Raw genomic sequence first — 15,380 nt, 5'->3', positions numbered from 1 at the left:
TCAATAAATCCGTAGTTATTTGTGTCCGCAACCTGTTGTTCTTCTGTTGATAGAGTTTACAAACAGAATCTGACAACAGATTGTATATATATTTTTGGATTATTCTATTGCAATTTTATATCGATTATATAGTAATCACTATATCATTACGAACGGTGTTTTATATCGTGAATATATTGATTAAAATCTAAAACTCTATAATAACATTCTAATTCTTGTATGTTTTTACTTTACAATCTCTAATTTTAAAATTTGTTTCTTTCTTATTTATGATAATGTTAAATACACAAGAGAAACAAAGAGCAAATCATACATAAGTAAATGAAACTATAGTTTATTCCTCAAATAAAGCAAAATATTTTCTTTTAAAATATCTTTTCTTTAAGTAATAAAAACAGCACTTTTTCTCAAAAAAATTTTTCGGAGAAAAACCGTCTTTTCCTGTTTCTTCCAGAGATTTAAAAAACTTTTTTAAGACTGTATTTTTCATTTATTTTATATAAATAATTATTAAACACTATATATAAATTATAATGTATATAAATTATAATGTATATAACATGTTTTTATAAACTTAAAATGTTACAATGGAGAGCTGAGCATAAGTGTCATATTTTAATTTATTCGAACACTGGAGGAAGTTTATTCAAACATTGAAACGCAATGAACTCTTGGACCCCAAATAGTTTGCTAAATAGAACTTTGGAATGACATTTCGAGGGTCTCACGATGACGGCTGTCGTCACGGTCGTTTAATCCGCTCGGATCGTTAATAATCAGTAAATATCTTTTTCAGCTATTCGGTAACGGTGAAAGTCACTGAGAAGGAACCCTACACAGTGAGGGGGTACACGTGGTGTTGGAGGATTCCGCCGAGGTGTTCCAGCTACAAAATTGTCTATAGGACGATATTTAAAACAGAGGTAAGTGTTATCCGAGCCGCTTACAGATAATGAAACATTCTTTAACACATATGCTGTCACTGTTAATACGTGGAATCCGTCACGAACCAACCTGTTGTTATGCAAGAATGCAAAACAGGGACTTAATTTATGCGAGTAAAGAATAAAGAATTATCGCCGTTACACATACGTGGCCTCGGTCTTTCCTGAGAATCGGCGAGTCACACGCATGGACGACGCATGATTGGCGAATGTATTAATTTATGAGCAAGTGCTGATTGACTAGGTCAGTTGAAAGTTCGATTCGATTTTTCTGTTGAACTTGATTTCATCGAATTCGAGAGACGAGAACAAATTGTTTACTTTCGGACAATCGCCGTTATAGAAGATCGTTTTCGCTTACATCCTGTGGAAAATATTCATTGTTATTGTCGTGCAAGATGATCAATTTGTCACCGATGGAGATAACAAATTCAACTGTTTCTTGACCGATCTGTCCCAGCAGAAATGATGATGATGTTAATCTCTTGTCTCTGATATTAATACGTCATTAAGACGTCATCAAATTTGAGAAAAAAATACCAAAAAAGTAAAACAACTTTCATATTTTATTTATAAATGTATACTACTATTTATAAATAATAATGGATGCTATTAATATATGTATTCAAGACTAAATTCTTCTATTTAAATAGAGTAAAATCGCTTTAATGAAAAGTTCTTAAGAAAATGTATATTTTCTCACTTGAGAAAGATATTTTCTCAGTATAAAATTATGACGCGTTAGTATAAATGAATTTACCATTTGAGTATCCACCGAATAAATATTTCTCATCTCTTATATACACTTTTCTTTTCAGAATGGGGCAATAATAATATTAAAACAAAACAAAACATTCACATTCAAGTAAAACTTACATTCCAGAATTCCAGAGCAAAAATTATATTGCTCCTCACTTTCATTTCTCATCGCGCGATTAAATTCAAGTAGCATCTGTCGAGAAGGAAAGACGACTTGAATCAGCAAGATTATTATCTCTCAGTGTGTTCTCCGCTTTCGCAGAACTTCACGAAGGAGAGGCCCGTGGAGGAATGTTGCAAAGGCTACACGAGAACCACAAATGGCGATCGTTGCATTCCAATCTGCTCCGAGGACTGCCGTCATGGCACCTGCGTGGCACCCGACTCCTGCAAATGCGAGTCGGGATACGGCGGCCCGCTCTGTGACTACCGTGAGTACACGAGTTCCCGTTTTTATTGTTCTACCGGCACGTAACGATGATAGGAGCGCATTCCATCGGCGGCGATTGCTTTACAGCCAAGCGGCTCTCTACGTTGCGCGTTCGTCGCTCCTTTTGTCGACAGCTTCCACGACGTGATCTATAAAGCTCCTGGTCCTTCTCGATGACGTTGAAGCGAGAAAGTACACGCTCAAAATTCCCGCAAAATACGTTTAAATGAAACCCAGACGGCACAAATGTAACTAAAAATACCTCTGAGAGGTATCCTAAATCCTACACGGAAAAATGAAATGTGATGCACCTAACAAAAATATTTAGTTGTAAGCAAATAGCTGCATCAATCTACATATCTTTGTATGATAGTTATGTGTATGGTTTGATTTACTCACTTTGGTGTGTCAACTACATCAATGAAGTTAATCTGGTTGGCAACCAGAAATTAGTAAGGGGATCATTTTGCATAGACAAGCTAAATATTGATATAGTTGCATTAATCAATGCTATATTGCAAAGCAGCGATGTTAGAAAACAAAAGCAATTTACTACGCGCACAGCTAGAGATGTATACATGTGAAAACTGGTTCTGAGTGTATAAATATACATTTGTAGTTGCCGCGTAATAAGCCGCGTTTGTATTAATCATATATTATCACTGCTGCAACATAAGTAACTCAGCCATTGTTCTTTGGTTACAACAACATAAATAGTTGTTCCATATTTTACTATTGAATCTGGTTGGCACAACCAGATTATTATATGGATCAACCATATTGATTTTTCCGTGTAAAGATGTCTAAAAAGTAGAGTATCTTTTAGACGTCCCTAAAATATCTTTCGGACATTAATGCTGCATGGGAAAGATACGTCCATAAGATGACGCTTGCAATCAATCGAGAAGATTCGCAAAATAGTCCGAGAACTTTCATTTTGCTCTGACAATTATTAATTTACCGTAACATCAATATAACATGCAACACATAAACAGGGTGTCCGTTGGAAAAATGGGGCAGAGATTGCGAGATGAATTGCAACTGCCAGAACAATGCCACCTGCGACCCATTCAACGGCAAATGCATGTGCTCGCGCGGCTGGACAGGCGTGCACTGCGAGCAGAAGTGTCCCCCTGACCGCTACGGGCAGAACTGTGCCGAGGAATGTCGCTGCAGGAACAGCGGTAGCTGCCATCATATCTCCGGCGAGTGCCACTGCGCCTCCGGCTACACTGGACCCCTGTGAGTTTGATTCTTTTAAGGGTCGTTAATCACTATATTAAAACGAGAATTGAACAATAACTAATTAACAGAGTGTAAAACCAGGGTGTTGCTCCAATCAATTTAATAAGCAATTGACTGATTCGAGCAAAGTCAGTAATTTTAATAAGTTAATTTAATTTTAATTTGGCTTTTAATTGACTTCATTTTTGTTTATACAACTTTTGACTTGACTAAGTTAATTTTTTTTATAAGTCATTAATCTTTAACTAAAAATTTAGTTAGAAAAATATAACTTAAAAATAGCTAAAATAGCTAAATAAAATATAACTTAAAGTATAACTTAACTTACTCAATCTTTACTCAAAGTTATACTTGCGACAAATTTTTCAGATTTTTCTATTTCGCGTACACTTAAAAGCACAACATTTCTAAGAAGCAAATACTTGAATATTTATTTGTGAGATATAAAGTTTACTCATAGGAACAATTTTAATTTGGCTTTTAATTAACTTCATTTTTGTTTATACAACTTTTGACTTGACTAAGTTAATTTTTTTTATAAGTCATTAATCTTTAACTAAAAATTTAGTTAGAAAAATATAACTTAAAAATAACTAAAATAACTAAATAAAATATAACTTAATTTATTCAATCTTTATTCAAAGTTATATTTGCGACAAATTTTTCAGATTTTTCTACTTCGTGTACACTCAAAAGCACAACATTTTCAAGAAGCAAATACTTGAATATTTATTTGTGAGATATAAAGTTTACTCATAGAAACAAATTATACTTCACAGAGATACGCTTTATATTCCTCAAACAAGTTGTCAAGTATTTTTTTATGTCTACACACATTAGATGAACACATTTATACAAACATTTAACTCTAAAAGCGACACAATAATTATTGAATCTCACTGAGCCAGTGCGCCAAATTAAGTAGCAAAATGAAATGGATCAACGAAGATTTAACTTTCTAATCAACGGTGCCTGCAGATGCGACGATTTGTGCCCGCGGGGGAAGCACGGCGAGGAATGCAAGTCCGAGTGCCGCTGTCAGAACGGCGGTTCCTGCATCCCCACGACCGGCGACTGCGACTGCACGCCCGGATGGATGGTACGTGATATTTTGCGTTTTGCCTGAACACACACAGCACAACGTCTAAAATCGGGACATAAGAGGTCTGGCATCTTAAAAACGTCTCTCAGACGTCGGAATGTAAGATGTTCCTAAGATGTCTTTAATACGACTTACGTCCCGATTTTAGACTTTGTGTTGTATGGGAATCCAGCGCGATTCTCCGTGCCTATTAATTCGTCGCGCTCGACGTTGCTCCGCAGGGTAAGGTTTGTGCGCATCGTTGCCCGGAAGGTTTCTGGGGTAAGAATTGTTCTCGTAGCTGCGATTGCTACAACGAAGCCGGCTGCGATCACATCACAGGCGAGTGTCAGTGCAAACCGGGCTTCTACGGTGACAAGGTAAATATTGATTCGACAGCAAACACTGTTAATTATGTTTTATATGCAATCATCATTATTTCTACGTAATAAAGTTGTACAAATTGACACGACAGTGTGCAAATGGCAAGAGTAAGGTTGTCAAAATGAAGCATTTTTAATCAAAATTAATGCTAAATTTTAATTAATTATTTATACAAAATATTTTATTTAAGATATTTAAGATCTTATTTATCTTATTTACTTTGTTTTTACAAAAAAACATGCCTAATGTAAGTGTTTTATTTTCATAAAAAGTATTCCTAAGATCGTAATTCATCTGTAAAATGTGACATATGACCATCTTATACTGAAAAATAGCTGATATAATATTTTTTGAGTGACTGCACCGCAAACGTATTTACATATCATAAGGGGTTAATCCTCTTCTTTCTCTCAACTCGCGACAGTGCCTGAAGATCTGCCCGGAAGGGACGTTCGGGCTGAATTGCTCCAAGAATTGTAGCTGTGAGAACGGCGCTACCTGTTTCCCTGTAAACGGTACCTGCATCTGCGGTCGAGGCTGGGTAGGCCAGATGTGCAACTTGCGCGCCTGCGAAGATGGTCTGTACGGTCTCGGCTGTGCACAAGTGAGTTATCGGGTCTTCTCCTATTCTCCGTATCCTGTATCTATGGATTGGAAACTGAGGATTGTGGATTGAAGATTGGAACTTGGCCAATTAGAGCAAGCCAAGACCAAAGTTTGTTGATTCGTCAAAATCAAATCTCAAAACCATAATCCTCAATTTCCAATCCCTAGTCTGAACGGTCTTTAGACAACTTCCGCGATCGACTGATCAAGCTGAGGTGTGACGTTTGCTCCGCGTAGGTGTGCCAATGTGAGGAGGAAAACGCGGAATCCTGTCATCCTTGGACAGGCAAATGCTCCTGTAAGATAGGCTGGGATGGCGAGAACTGCGGCAGGCCGTGTCCACTCTACACGTACGGCAAGAAGTGCCAGAATCGCTGCTACTGCAAGAACAACGCGCAGTGCTCGCCGGTGGACGGTGCTTGCATCTGTGCGGCTGGCTACCGCGGCAAGGACTGCAGCGAACTGTGTCCGGCGAACACGTTCGGCGAGGACTGCGCGCAGAAGTGCGCCTGCAAGAACGGCGCCAGCTGCTCGCCCGAGAACGGGCGCTGCAACTGCACGGCTGGTACGTAATAAACGACGGCTCTCTAGGTCTGTTCTTTTTACCTGAACTGCCTGACCTGATACAAACTGGTGCAACAGCAAAATTAGAGTGAAGCAAAGTATATTTGTTTCGCTCTAACTTATTGCACCAGCGTGCACTAGTTCAGACAGTTCAGCTAAAAGGAACAGACCTCATGTCGTGGGAATTGTCCGACATGGGTCTGTAATTAATCCCTTGGGTCCTGGTTTAATAATGCGATCTTAATATTGTCACTAATAAGTGCTATTTAATGCTCTTTGTTATTAATAATAATGGTATTATTTTATAACGTCAAGTAGATGTGAGTAATGTTTTAAGAGTTTAACTGGAAAAACGGCTTTGTCAGGAGAAAATACAAAAATTCTCTTACGAGAGATTATAAAATCAATGGGGGCATGAAAATTATTTTTTTCTCAAAACAAGTAAACTATCACTATACGAAGAGGATTAGTTTTTCTTTATTTCACATAAATTCTTTTTAATTTTATTGTGTTTTTATTAGCGCAGAAACAGACTGCCAGTAAGGTCTATTTTGCTAAGGAAGATAGTAAACTTCGTTAGAAATATAGTAAACTTTTTAATAGTACATTTCAGTTCAGTCAGATAAATCAAAGTATTCTCATTTTTAGAAATATATATATCGTATTTTTCATACGCCGGGACTCAAAGGGTTAAAAATTGTTCCCAACAATCTCGCGGTAATTCATTAAAGGGCACGAGAGAGGAAGAGAGAAAGCGAGAGAGAGCCTGATCGGCGTTGGCTTTAGGATCACTTCTTGATTCAATTTTAAGAGGAATTCCCGGGTAATTTGCCATATGATTACGTTACTTCCCTTCGGAAGATATTTCGACGTGGCTCGTCGTGTCTGATCGTGTTACTTCTTTTAATTACGTTGCTTCATTTAATCCATTTCCCTGATTTTGCATTTGTACTGCATGCGACAGTGTAGACGATTGGTGGTGTACTCAATATCCCTCGTACTCTCTTGATCGCCGTAGCTCGTCCGTAGAATTCATTTACAGTAGCAATGTGTAGCAGATATAAACTAAATTCCTTACCATTACAATACTATCGCGACACCTCTCTCGACGTGCTCGCAACTAGAGAAAGAGAGAGAGAGAAAGAGAGAGAAAGAGAGAAAGATAGCCGATATCGGTAAGTACGAAGATCGGTAAGTAACGTGTCTCTGATGACGTTTTGCCAGGATGGGCCGGTGTACTGTGCGATCGTCCGTGCGATGACACGTCCTACGGCAAGGATTGCGAGAACAAGTGCGAGTGCTTTAACAATGCTGCCTGCAATCCGCAAAACGGTAAGGTGGTCGGTTAACGATTCTGTTCCTGTCTTTGCGATAAATCTGTCAACACGTCGAGTTTCTCTCGAATGCCGGTATTGTGTTAGGTGGCTGCAAAAGGTTTGTCATATCTGTTAAATAAAATAGGAAACAAAATTATCCAGTTTCGAAGGACAACACTGATTAGCAGATCATTTGTCGCATGGAATTTCCGATGCGCTTGTTATATATTTTTACGCGTATACCGAGAGAAATTATTCGCGATAAAAATTTAACAAATGGATATTTCCTAAAATAAAATTTTTTTCTAGAATAATATACAAGATATTATTAAAACTGATGTACTTCTTTATTTTTGAAAGAGACATATAAATCAAACACAGCGAGAAATCAATAGCTTTTATATTTTAAATTAGATAAGCCATCTACATATACTCGTATACACACATATCTGTATATACAAGGAGAATTAATTCTCTTGAAACTTAAAAATCACTTAAAAATCACATCACTGAAGAATCCTGGGTGATGGGAAAAAAACTATTTACATTTTTTTAAAGGTTAAACCACATAATTTAATAATTGATGTTTGATGAAAACTAGTTTTTTTTATATCAGTGAAACTTTTATGAAAACAGCGACAAGATATTTATTTAGTCATATAATGAAGACTTTATTTTCTCTTTGATGCCGAAACTTCCTACGAGAATTTAGTTGAGAAATGACAAATCTTCTGCACCAACCTGATATATCTCACAAAAGCACTTTACGCGAGGAATCCTTATACCTTTATATTTATCTATTCTTCTCTCTGCACTTGCACCGAGAACACCGCGCGTTATCTTATTTATACACACGTAGGCACGTGCACGTGTGCGGCTGGTTTCACCGGCATACTCTGCCAAAATCGTTGTAAAAAGGGCTTCTTCGGGCAAGGATGCAATCAGAGCTGCGACTGCGACGAAGAGAACACCGTGGATTGCGACCCAGCAACCGGACATTGCAACTGCAAGCCAGAATGGCGAGGTTTGTCGAATTCGTGCTCGTGTTTGCTTACGATTTTATCATTTTATTTTATCGTTTTGTAAAAAGAAAGGAATAGCTTTTTGAGACGCAACCATTCTCTGTAGTTGTCAGAATTCGAGAAAATTTTTCCTTAAAAAAATTCTTCCTGTAGAATATTAGATTATTTTTACACAAATAATAGTAGTCGACTATTGTGATAGTAGCTGTTCAAAACAAAGGTCACGTCCTTTGTCGGTTTGTGAGAAGTAATATCGTAAAGAAAGAAAGGAACGGTAAATTGAGTCGTAAGGAGGCCGCTTTAAAACGCGGCGGGCGGAAGATCCTGTCTCGAAACGGGTTTTGCTTTGACGTGAAAACAGGAGTTCGATGCGAAACAGAATGCCCGGAGGGTTTTTACGGTCCCAATTGCCACTTGCAATGCGACTGCATGAACAATAGCTCGTGCGACCCGACGACCGGCCGTTGCGTCTGCGCCAGGGGCTGGGAAGGAAACGACTGTTCACAACCCTGCAAGGAAGGATGGTATGGCCTGGGATGCAAGCAGAAGTGCCCGCAGAAGATGAACGGTAAACTGACCGTATTCTTGAAAAATGTCGCGTACGATATTTCGGTGAAAGGCTATAGTATACATGAATGCAGCTTTTCATAGAAATATCGTATGCGATATTTTTCGAAAATAAGGCCCCAAACTCGCTCCTTAGACCCAACACAGCCTGTTCTGAGTGTATTCGTGTGTAACCCAATTAATCAATGTCAAACCGCATGATTGTGTAGAAGATTGATAGCGTTTTACGTAGACTCTGGTAGATTATGTTGCCTTTTTAACGTCTAACACTTAACACTTTTAATTTAATTTCAACGTAATTAATCACATTAAGTTAAGTTGAAATTATTAAGTTGATTATTAAGTTTGTTAAATTAATTTAATTAATTAAGTAAGCCATTAAGTTAAATTGATTAACTTAATTTTTATTTAATTTAATTTTAGTTTGATATAAAAAAAATGATTTAATTAATTAAATTAAATTAATTAAATTATTTTGAATCAAATTAAAATTAAATTAATTATAAATTAGGCTAATTTAATGAATTTAACTTAATATTGCGTACCTAATTTATTAAATTACTTAAATTTGTTGAATTAAGTTAATTAATTTTTTTAATTAAATTGATATTTAGGTGATTAAATTAAGTTAATTTGACTAAATTAATTTGATTCGTTAGAGAAATTTAATTTCTTTATTTCTGAATTACTTTGAATTTAGAACTTAATAAAGTTTGAAATTGTTTGTGTATTTATCACGCTTCACGTGATTGCTGAATTTTGCGAGGCACGAATCGAGACGCTCGGATGCTCGGAACACACATTTAACGTAAGTTTTGCGGTGTATCCTTTCGGATCACATCTTCTCGCACAATGTACATACGTGCACGGTGATGCACATGCCAGAGAGAAAATCATCAAATCAACATTTCCTGCTCATGGCGGTGCAGTAGCATCCGGCTGTAGATAACAAGCTTGGATGTGGGATCTCTCTTACGCATTTCGCGACACGACTAGTACAATTCGCGCTAAAGAAAAGCCGATCGACCGCAGTATTTGCGCAAACACTTACGTAAAACCAGCTATTTCCGTTCTTTCTGTTAATGAACGTTTTTATTATCGCGTGCTTCAGCGAACACTCTCTTATCGTTCATCGTCTTCGCACTATCGTCGAGACCTGATGATTCAAGTGAACGGACGATAAGAGGAATGAGTATCTCAGCGAATAAAATAAGATGGAAAGAACATGCAGAAAAAGGTAAGCAGTGAGTAAATTGATCAGTCACAGTCGGTGATTCTTCTTACGGTCCAACACCCAATAAACACCAATTGACAGTAACGTTATATCAATATTATTATTTTTCATTCAACATGTAATTGTTATGTAATACTCGCGTTACATTGCATTTACATTATTGAGTGAGGAATTACAATATTGATATAATATTACCGATAGTTGATGTTTACTGGGAGAATAATCGATTTTGATTAGAGATGTAAAATTACCGTCAGATTCAAAGTGACGATTACTTACGGTAAAATTACAGTAAAATAGTAACTTATTGGTAATTTAGGTAAAATTTGTTATTTTTTATAGTTTCATGCATAAATATTCGAGTTTTTTGCATAAAATAAGACAATGCTCCTTTTGAGTTTCATACTAAAATTTTTTTATTTTTGCAATTTTTTTCTAAATTACCATTTTACCAGCTTTATTATTTCCAAATTTATCGTAATTTACCGAGTAAGTTAGACTGGGTAATTTTCACCTCTAATCGTGATCAATCGATTTTTTTGCTGCTTACATTTTTCTGTGTGTCCAAACAGATACGACGATATTAAAAGAAGGATCACGATGTTTGCTACCAGCGTCACACATATATGACGCACCGATCTTTCACTTCAAGTTCGTCTTTACTCTAAATTTTCAATTTAATATGTTCGCGTTATTAACGTCACATATGTGGCACAACGACACTTTTTGTTTGTATATCCACATATAAACAAACCAAGTTTGTTTTACACAATGACATAAAAGCAAATGCAATGTGGTTTATGGAGAGAACTCGAGGGTGCGTTTTTCCCTGACAAAGTCTGTCGCTTCTTCTCGCAGGAAACATGACATGCGACCACGTTACCGGTCAGTACGTATGCCGACCAGGATATTTGGGTCTCACCTGCGAACATCCGTGTCCTCCAAAGCGCTTTGGGCTCAACTGCGCGAATCATTGCCATTGCAAGAACGGCGGCGAGTGTCATCATGTGACAGGTAAGTCAAATGCTCTCTCGAGCTTCTCCGCGCGCTCACATCAAGACGCTACTTTTTAATATATTCTATCATATAACTGGTCGTAGTTATGCAAAAATGATCTAACCCACACAAAGTACGTTTCGAGAAAAATGAAAGTAAAAATTTAATATTTGATTTAAAAAAATTTAGATAGCACTAAGATTCTCTCTCTCTCTTCGCAATCGCCCAAAAAGTCAAGTATGATCAATTATCTTCTCCTTGAGGATATTTATGGACAAGTCAAACTCTTGAAAATGGATAAAAAAGACGCAATTAGTAAAATTAATAGTAAAAAAATGGCGCAATTGATAGAAAATAAAAACTGTTTTTAATTCATTTTAAGCGCCCATAAGGCTTCAATCTTTTTTGTTTTATATAGAAAAACGCATGAACTATTCATTGGAATAACAAAAACTTAAATAGTATAATTTTGTAGGTTCTTATTCTTGCATTCTTCTCATTCTTGCATAACTGTGGCCAATTACAATTTAAGCGCTACTTCTTTATAATATAATATTAGAATTTATTCTTTATATTACAATATTAAAATTTCTTTGCTTATTAAAGATTATTACTATTAATATCAATATTAATATCAATATTATTATTATTGTTATTGTTATCATCATCATTATTACCATTATTGTTATTAATTTAATCAAGATTTTTCTGTGTTTCTTGATCAGGTATATGTCAGTGTCCACCAGGCTGGAAAGGAAAGTATTGCCAGACTCCGTGCGAAGACGGCATGTACGGAGTGAATTGCACACAACACTGCAAATGCCAGAACGGCAGCAAGTGCAGATCAAACGACGGTTACTGTCGATGCGCCCCGGGGTGGGCGGGAACGAGATGTACAGAAAGTAAGGAATGTTTCTGAGAGGTTTCGGGCTATACTTTATGATGTAGTTGCGATATAGAATGACATGATAATTTGTCTCGTGTTGCTTTCAGTTTGCCCTGAAGGCTCCTACGGCGATCACTGTATGAAATCGTGCGAGTGCAAGAACGACTTCTTCATATGCCATCCAGCCGAGGGTTGCATGTGCAGGCACGGATACACGGGTGCGTAAGCAATTTATATTGCTTCACTTTGTATAACATAATATTACATAGATCTTTATATTATATATTTTTGTTATATATTACTAATAAAGTATAATTAATAAGGTGTTATTAACAAGGTATAATTAATAAGATATTAATAAGGAATATTAATAAGGTAAGGTAATAAAGTCGCAAAAAAGGAAACTAAAATCAAACTGTGTGTGTTGTGGGATTTATATAACATATAACATATATATATATATATATATGTGTGTGTGTGTGTGTGTGTGTGTGTGTTATATAACATATATTTATATAAATTTATTAAATTAAACTATGATCAAGCTCTTTTCAATGAAAATAATATATTTAAAAAAATAATTTCAGTAAAAATAATGTACTTAAAATAATGATTCAAAACATATTAATAACAAAACTCCGAAGTAACGTGTTCACCTTGCGCAAGAGTGGTGGATCTGAATAACTCAAAGCGATCAATGATCGAATTTTAGGTCCAAACTGCGACGAACAACTGTTCTTCCGAAATGTTCAGGAACAGGGAGGGGGTGGACCCGGACCTGTCATACCAGTCGTGTTTGCGACGATCGTTGTGATTTGTATGGTGCTGGCTGGTTGGATGTATCATCGTCGTAGAGTGACTGACTTGAAAAACGAGATAGCTCAGGTGCAGTATACGGCCGATCCGATACCACCGCCAGGTAAGCAGGCAGTATATCGAGACTGTCGTGTTGAAAATTCATTCAGGATCTTCTAAAGTAAAAGATCTTAAGTGCCATGAAACTTAGAGTGTCGCTCGTCTGCCGTAGAACGAAACCAGTTCGACAACCCGGTCTACGCTTATCAGGGCTGCTCGAAGTTCGACGACGGCACCACCACGCTGCTGAACAACTTCCACTTCCGGAATAATCTTGGTATCAACAAGAACATAAACACCGAGAGGGCCAAGCTAGGCATGAGCAATTGCACTGACGATGAAGACGACTGCAAAGGTATCGTATATTCTCTCCGACAACAACGAATCATTATTTTATTTATTCATATGTTTCTTTTGTACAATGTAACTCAATTTAATTTTTATTTGTCCATCTGTGTTACCTTGTTTAAAAACTCTGATAAGGACTGAAGAAATACGTGCGAAATTCATTGAAATACACTGAGAGAAAAAATATTTATTTAGTGGATGATAACTAATAACATATTTACTTGAATCTAAATTCTTTTGTTTAGTAAGATAGAATTTGTTTAAATTTTATTTATTTAAATAGAATTAACAATTATTTTCATGAAATACAACGGTATTTAGAAAAATATACTTTTTCTCACTTGAAAGAAATTTCTCCTCGTTATAAAAATATGTATATTAGAACGAATTATTAGTATTCTAGATAAACAAAAATACTGAGTATAGCATGCAAATATTTAACAAGTACTTTCAATGATTAAACATATATACTTATATATATTTAATTAAATTTATTAAATTAAATTAAATTTATCATTAGAATAAATAAATAAATATGTATATATATATATATATATATATATATATATTATACTAAACAATTAAATATTTATATCTGAATATAATATGTAACTTTATCATTTTTTATCAAAAGCACGATTCAATTACATAGATGTTTTTTATTTAATTCTATTAAATCTTTTAAGCAAAGTTTTACTTATGCACACTCAAGGATCTTGTAAATAAAGAAAATTATTATAAAAATAAAACGAGAACTCCACTTTGATACAATAGGATTAAACAATTCAATATAATTGCAGGTGCGTTCGGATTGCAATACGATCTAAAGAACAGGGACGCCGATATGGGAAATCCGAACTTGAACGTGTACCACAGCATCGACGAGAACGACGGCAAGAAGATCGAGCACGTCTACGATGAGATCAAGCAGAACAACGAGTCGGAGTACGACGAATTGAGCCACCCACGACCCGTCAGCTGGAAATCGTCGTCGACTTTGAGCAGATCGACCAACGGCTGCCCGCCGACACCGCGCGACTATCCGGGGACCAGCAGGGCGGCGGACAAGGACCCTGAACTGGGCGAAACTTAAGGACGTTTCCGCTACGTTTCCTCGAATTTCTCCGACTGCCCAGGGTTTTGAAGTAGAACGAGCTCAGCGATCTGGGGAGAGGGATGAAATCCCCTCGCCGCAGCTTGCTCGTGGACTGTTCCCCTCGTTTTAAGATCGAGCAAGCTGCTGTGTATTCACTTTTCTCTTCGCGAAGGGATCTCCGACAAGGGACTCAGTGACGTGCGACCTAAAGAGTGTGTTATCGACAGTGCACGATGTTATATTACCGGAAGATGCATCCATATTTAATTAGCAAAATACGTGCAACATCTTACATTATAAGAAAATAATGCCGCGCGTTATACATAACAATATACACACATATATATAACAAGCACAGGCTGAGCCATCTGACGTTAAATCCTAAAATATCTTTGTTGTTTGTTATAGAAAAGACGACCTTGGAACAAATGTTCCGCGCTAATCACAATGTCCTTTTTACTCACACTATTTGTTCCTTACACATTTTCCTTACAAAACAACATAACATACAAAACAACAGAGGTATTTCCGTATCTAACGTTAAGTGTGACTCACTCTGTATATACATAAAATATAAAAGAATATATATATACGTTATATAAAAAAAGAAATCCACTTGTGCGCATTTATATCGTGCGTCTAGCATCTTATAAACTTTCGATGGCAGTATTAAAAAAAAAGAACAAAGAGAAAGGAAACCAATATATCACTTTGCAAGAATCGCGTCAAGAGGGCGGAGAAATCTGTATCGACGAGATCCTTCGCGTCGATTGCGATGCGTTCTCTAATTTTTCGTTTTCGTTGGAAATGTATTTATCGATCTCTTCTACCATTCTCTCGTTTCGTGGTAGATCGCCTTATTGCGATGATTTCGGAAAGGTGAACACATCCCCCTTGTACATACAGACACTGTTTACAATTGTAGTTGTAACTATTAATTTAATTATTGCATGTGTATATTTGTTCGATGCGTATGCACGTTGCCAAAAAGGTCGTAAGAGCAATTTGGCGAGCTGAGAGTGGTGAACGAATGATAGAGAAGACGCT

At 36.4% G+C, this 15,380-nt stretch overlaps 1 protein-coding gene across 5 annotated transcripts in view; it reads left to right on the top strand.

Moving 5' to 3' along the window:
• The window catches only part of LOC116840518 (protein draper), a 47,580-nt gene extending 32,206 nt beyond the window's left edge, over positions 1-15,374 (top strand). For 4 of the 5 annotated variants that reach the window (XM_032807331.1, XM_032807328.1, XM_032807329.1 and 1 more), the window contains 16 exons: positions 797-923; positions 1,966-2,134; positions 3,129-3,375; positions 4,357-4,477; positions 4,702-4,839; positions 5,268-5,447; positions 5,687-6,014; positions 7,238-7,345; positions 8,189-8,353; positions 8,713-8,919; positions 11,011-11,166; positions 11,874-12,050; positions 12,142-12,252; positions 12,747-12,953; positions 13,062-13,244; positions 14,038-15,374. In XM_032807331.1, coding sequence (XP_032663222.1) covers positions 797-923; positions 1,966-2,134; positions 3,129-3,375; positions 4,357-4,477; positions 4,702-4,839; positions 5,268-5,447; positions 5,687-6,014; positions 7,238-7,345; positions 8,189-8,353; positions 8,713-8,919; positions 11,011-11,166; positions 11,874-12,050; positions 12,142-12,252; positions 12,747-12,953; positions 13,062-13,244; positions 14,038-14,330 — 2,917 coding nt within the window. In that variant the 3' untranslated portion in view covers positions 14,331-15,374. The remainder of the gene's footprint in view (positions 1-796; positions 924-1,965; positions 2,135-3,128; positions 3,376-4,356; positions 4,478-4,701; positions 4,840-5,267; positions 5,448-5,686; positions 6,015-7,237; positions 7,346-8,188; positions 8,354-8,712; positions 8,920-11,010; positions 11,167-11,873; positions 12,051-12,141; positions 12,253-12,746; positions 12,954-13,061; positions 13,245-14,037) is intronic. The other variant, XM_032807332.1, reaches the window with a different exon arrangement.
• Positions 15,375-15,380: the final 6 nt, after the last annotated feature.

Source organism: Odontomachus brunneus, unplaced genomic scaffold (genome assembly GCF_010583005.1).
Source record: "Odontomachus brunneus isolate Ranch 3 - 2012 unplaced genomic scaffold, Obru_v1 Obru_scaffold_010, whole genome shotgun sequence".
NCBI classification, from domain to species: domain Eukaryota; kingdom Metazoa; phylum Arthropoda; class Insecta; order Hymenoptera; family Formicidae; genus Odontomachus; species Odontomachus brunneus.
Note: the sequence above shows the minus strand (reverse complement) of the source record. Positions and strands in the feature narration are given on the sequence as shown.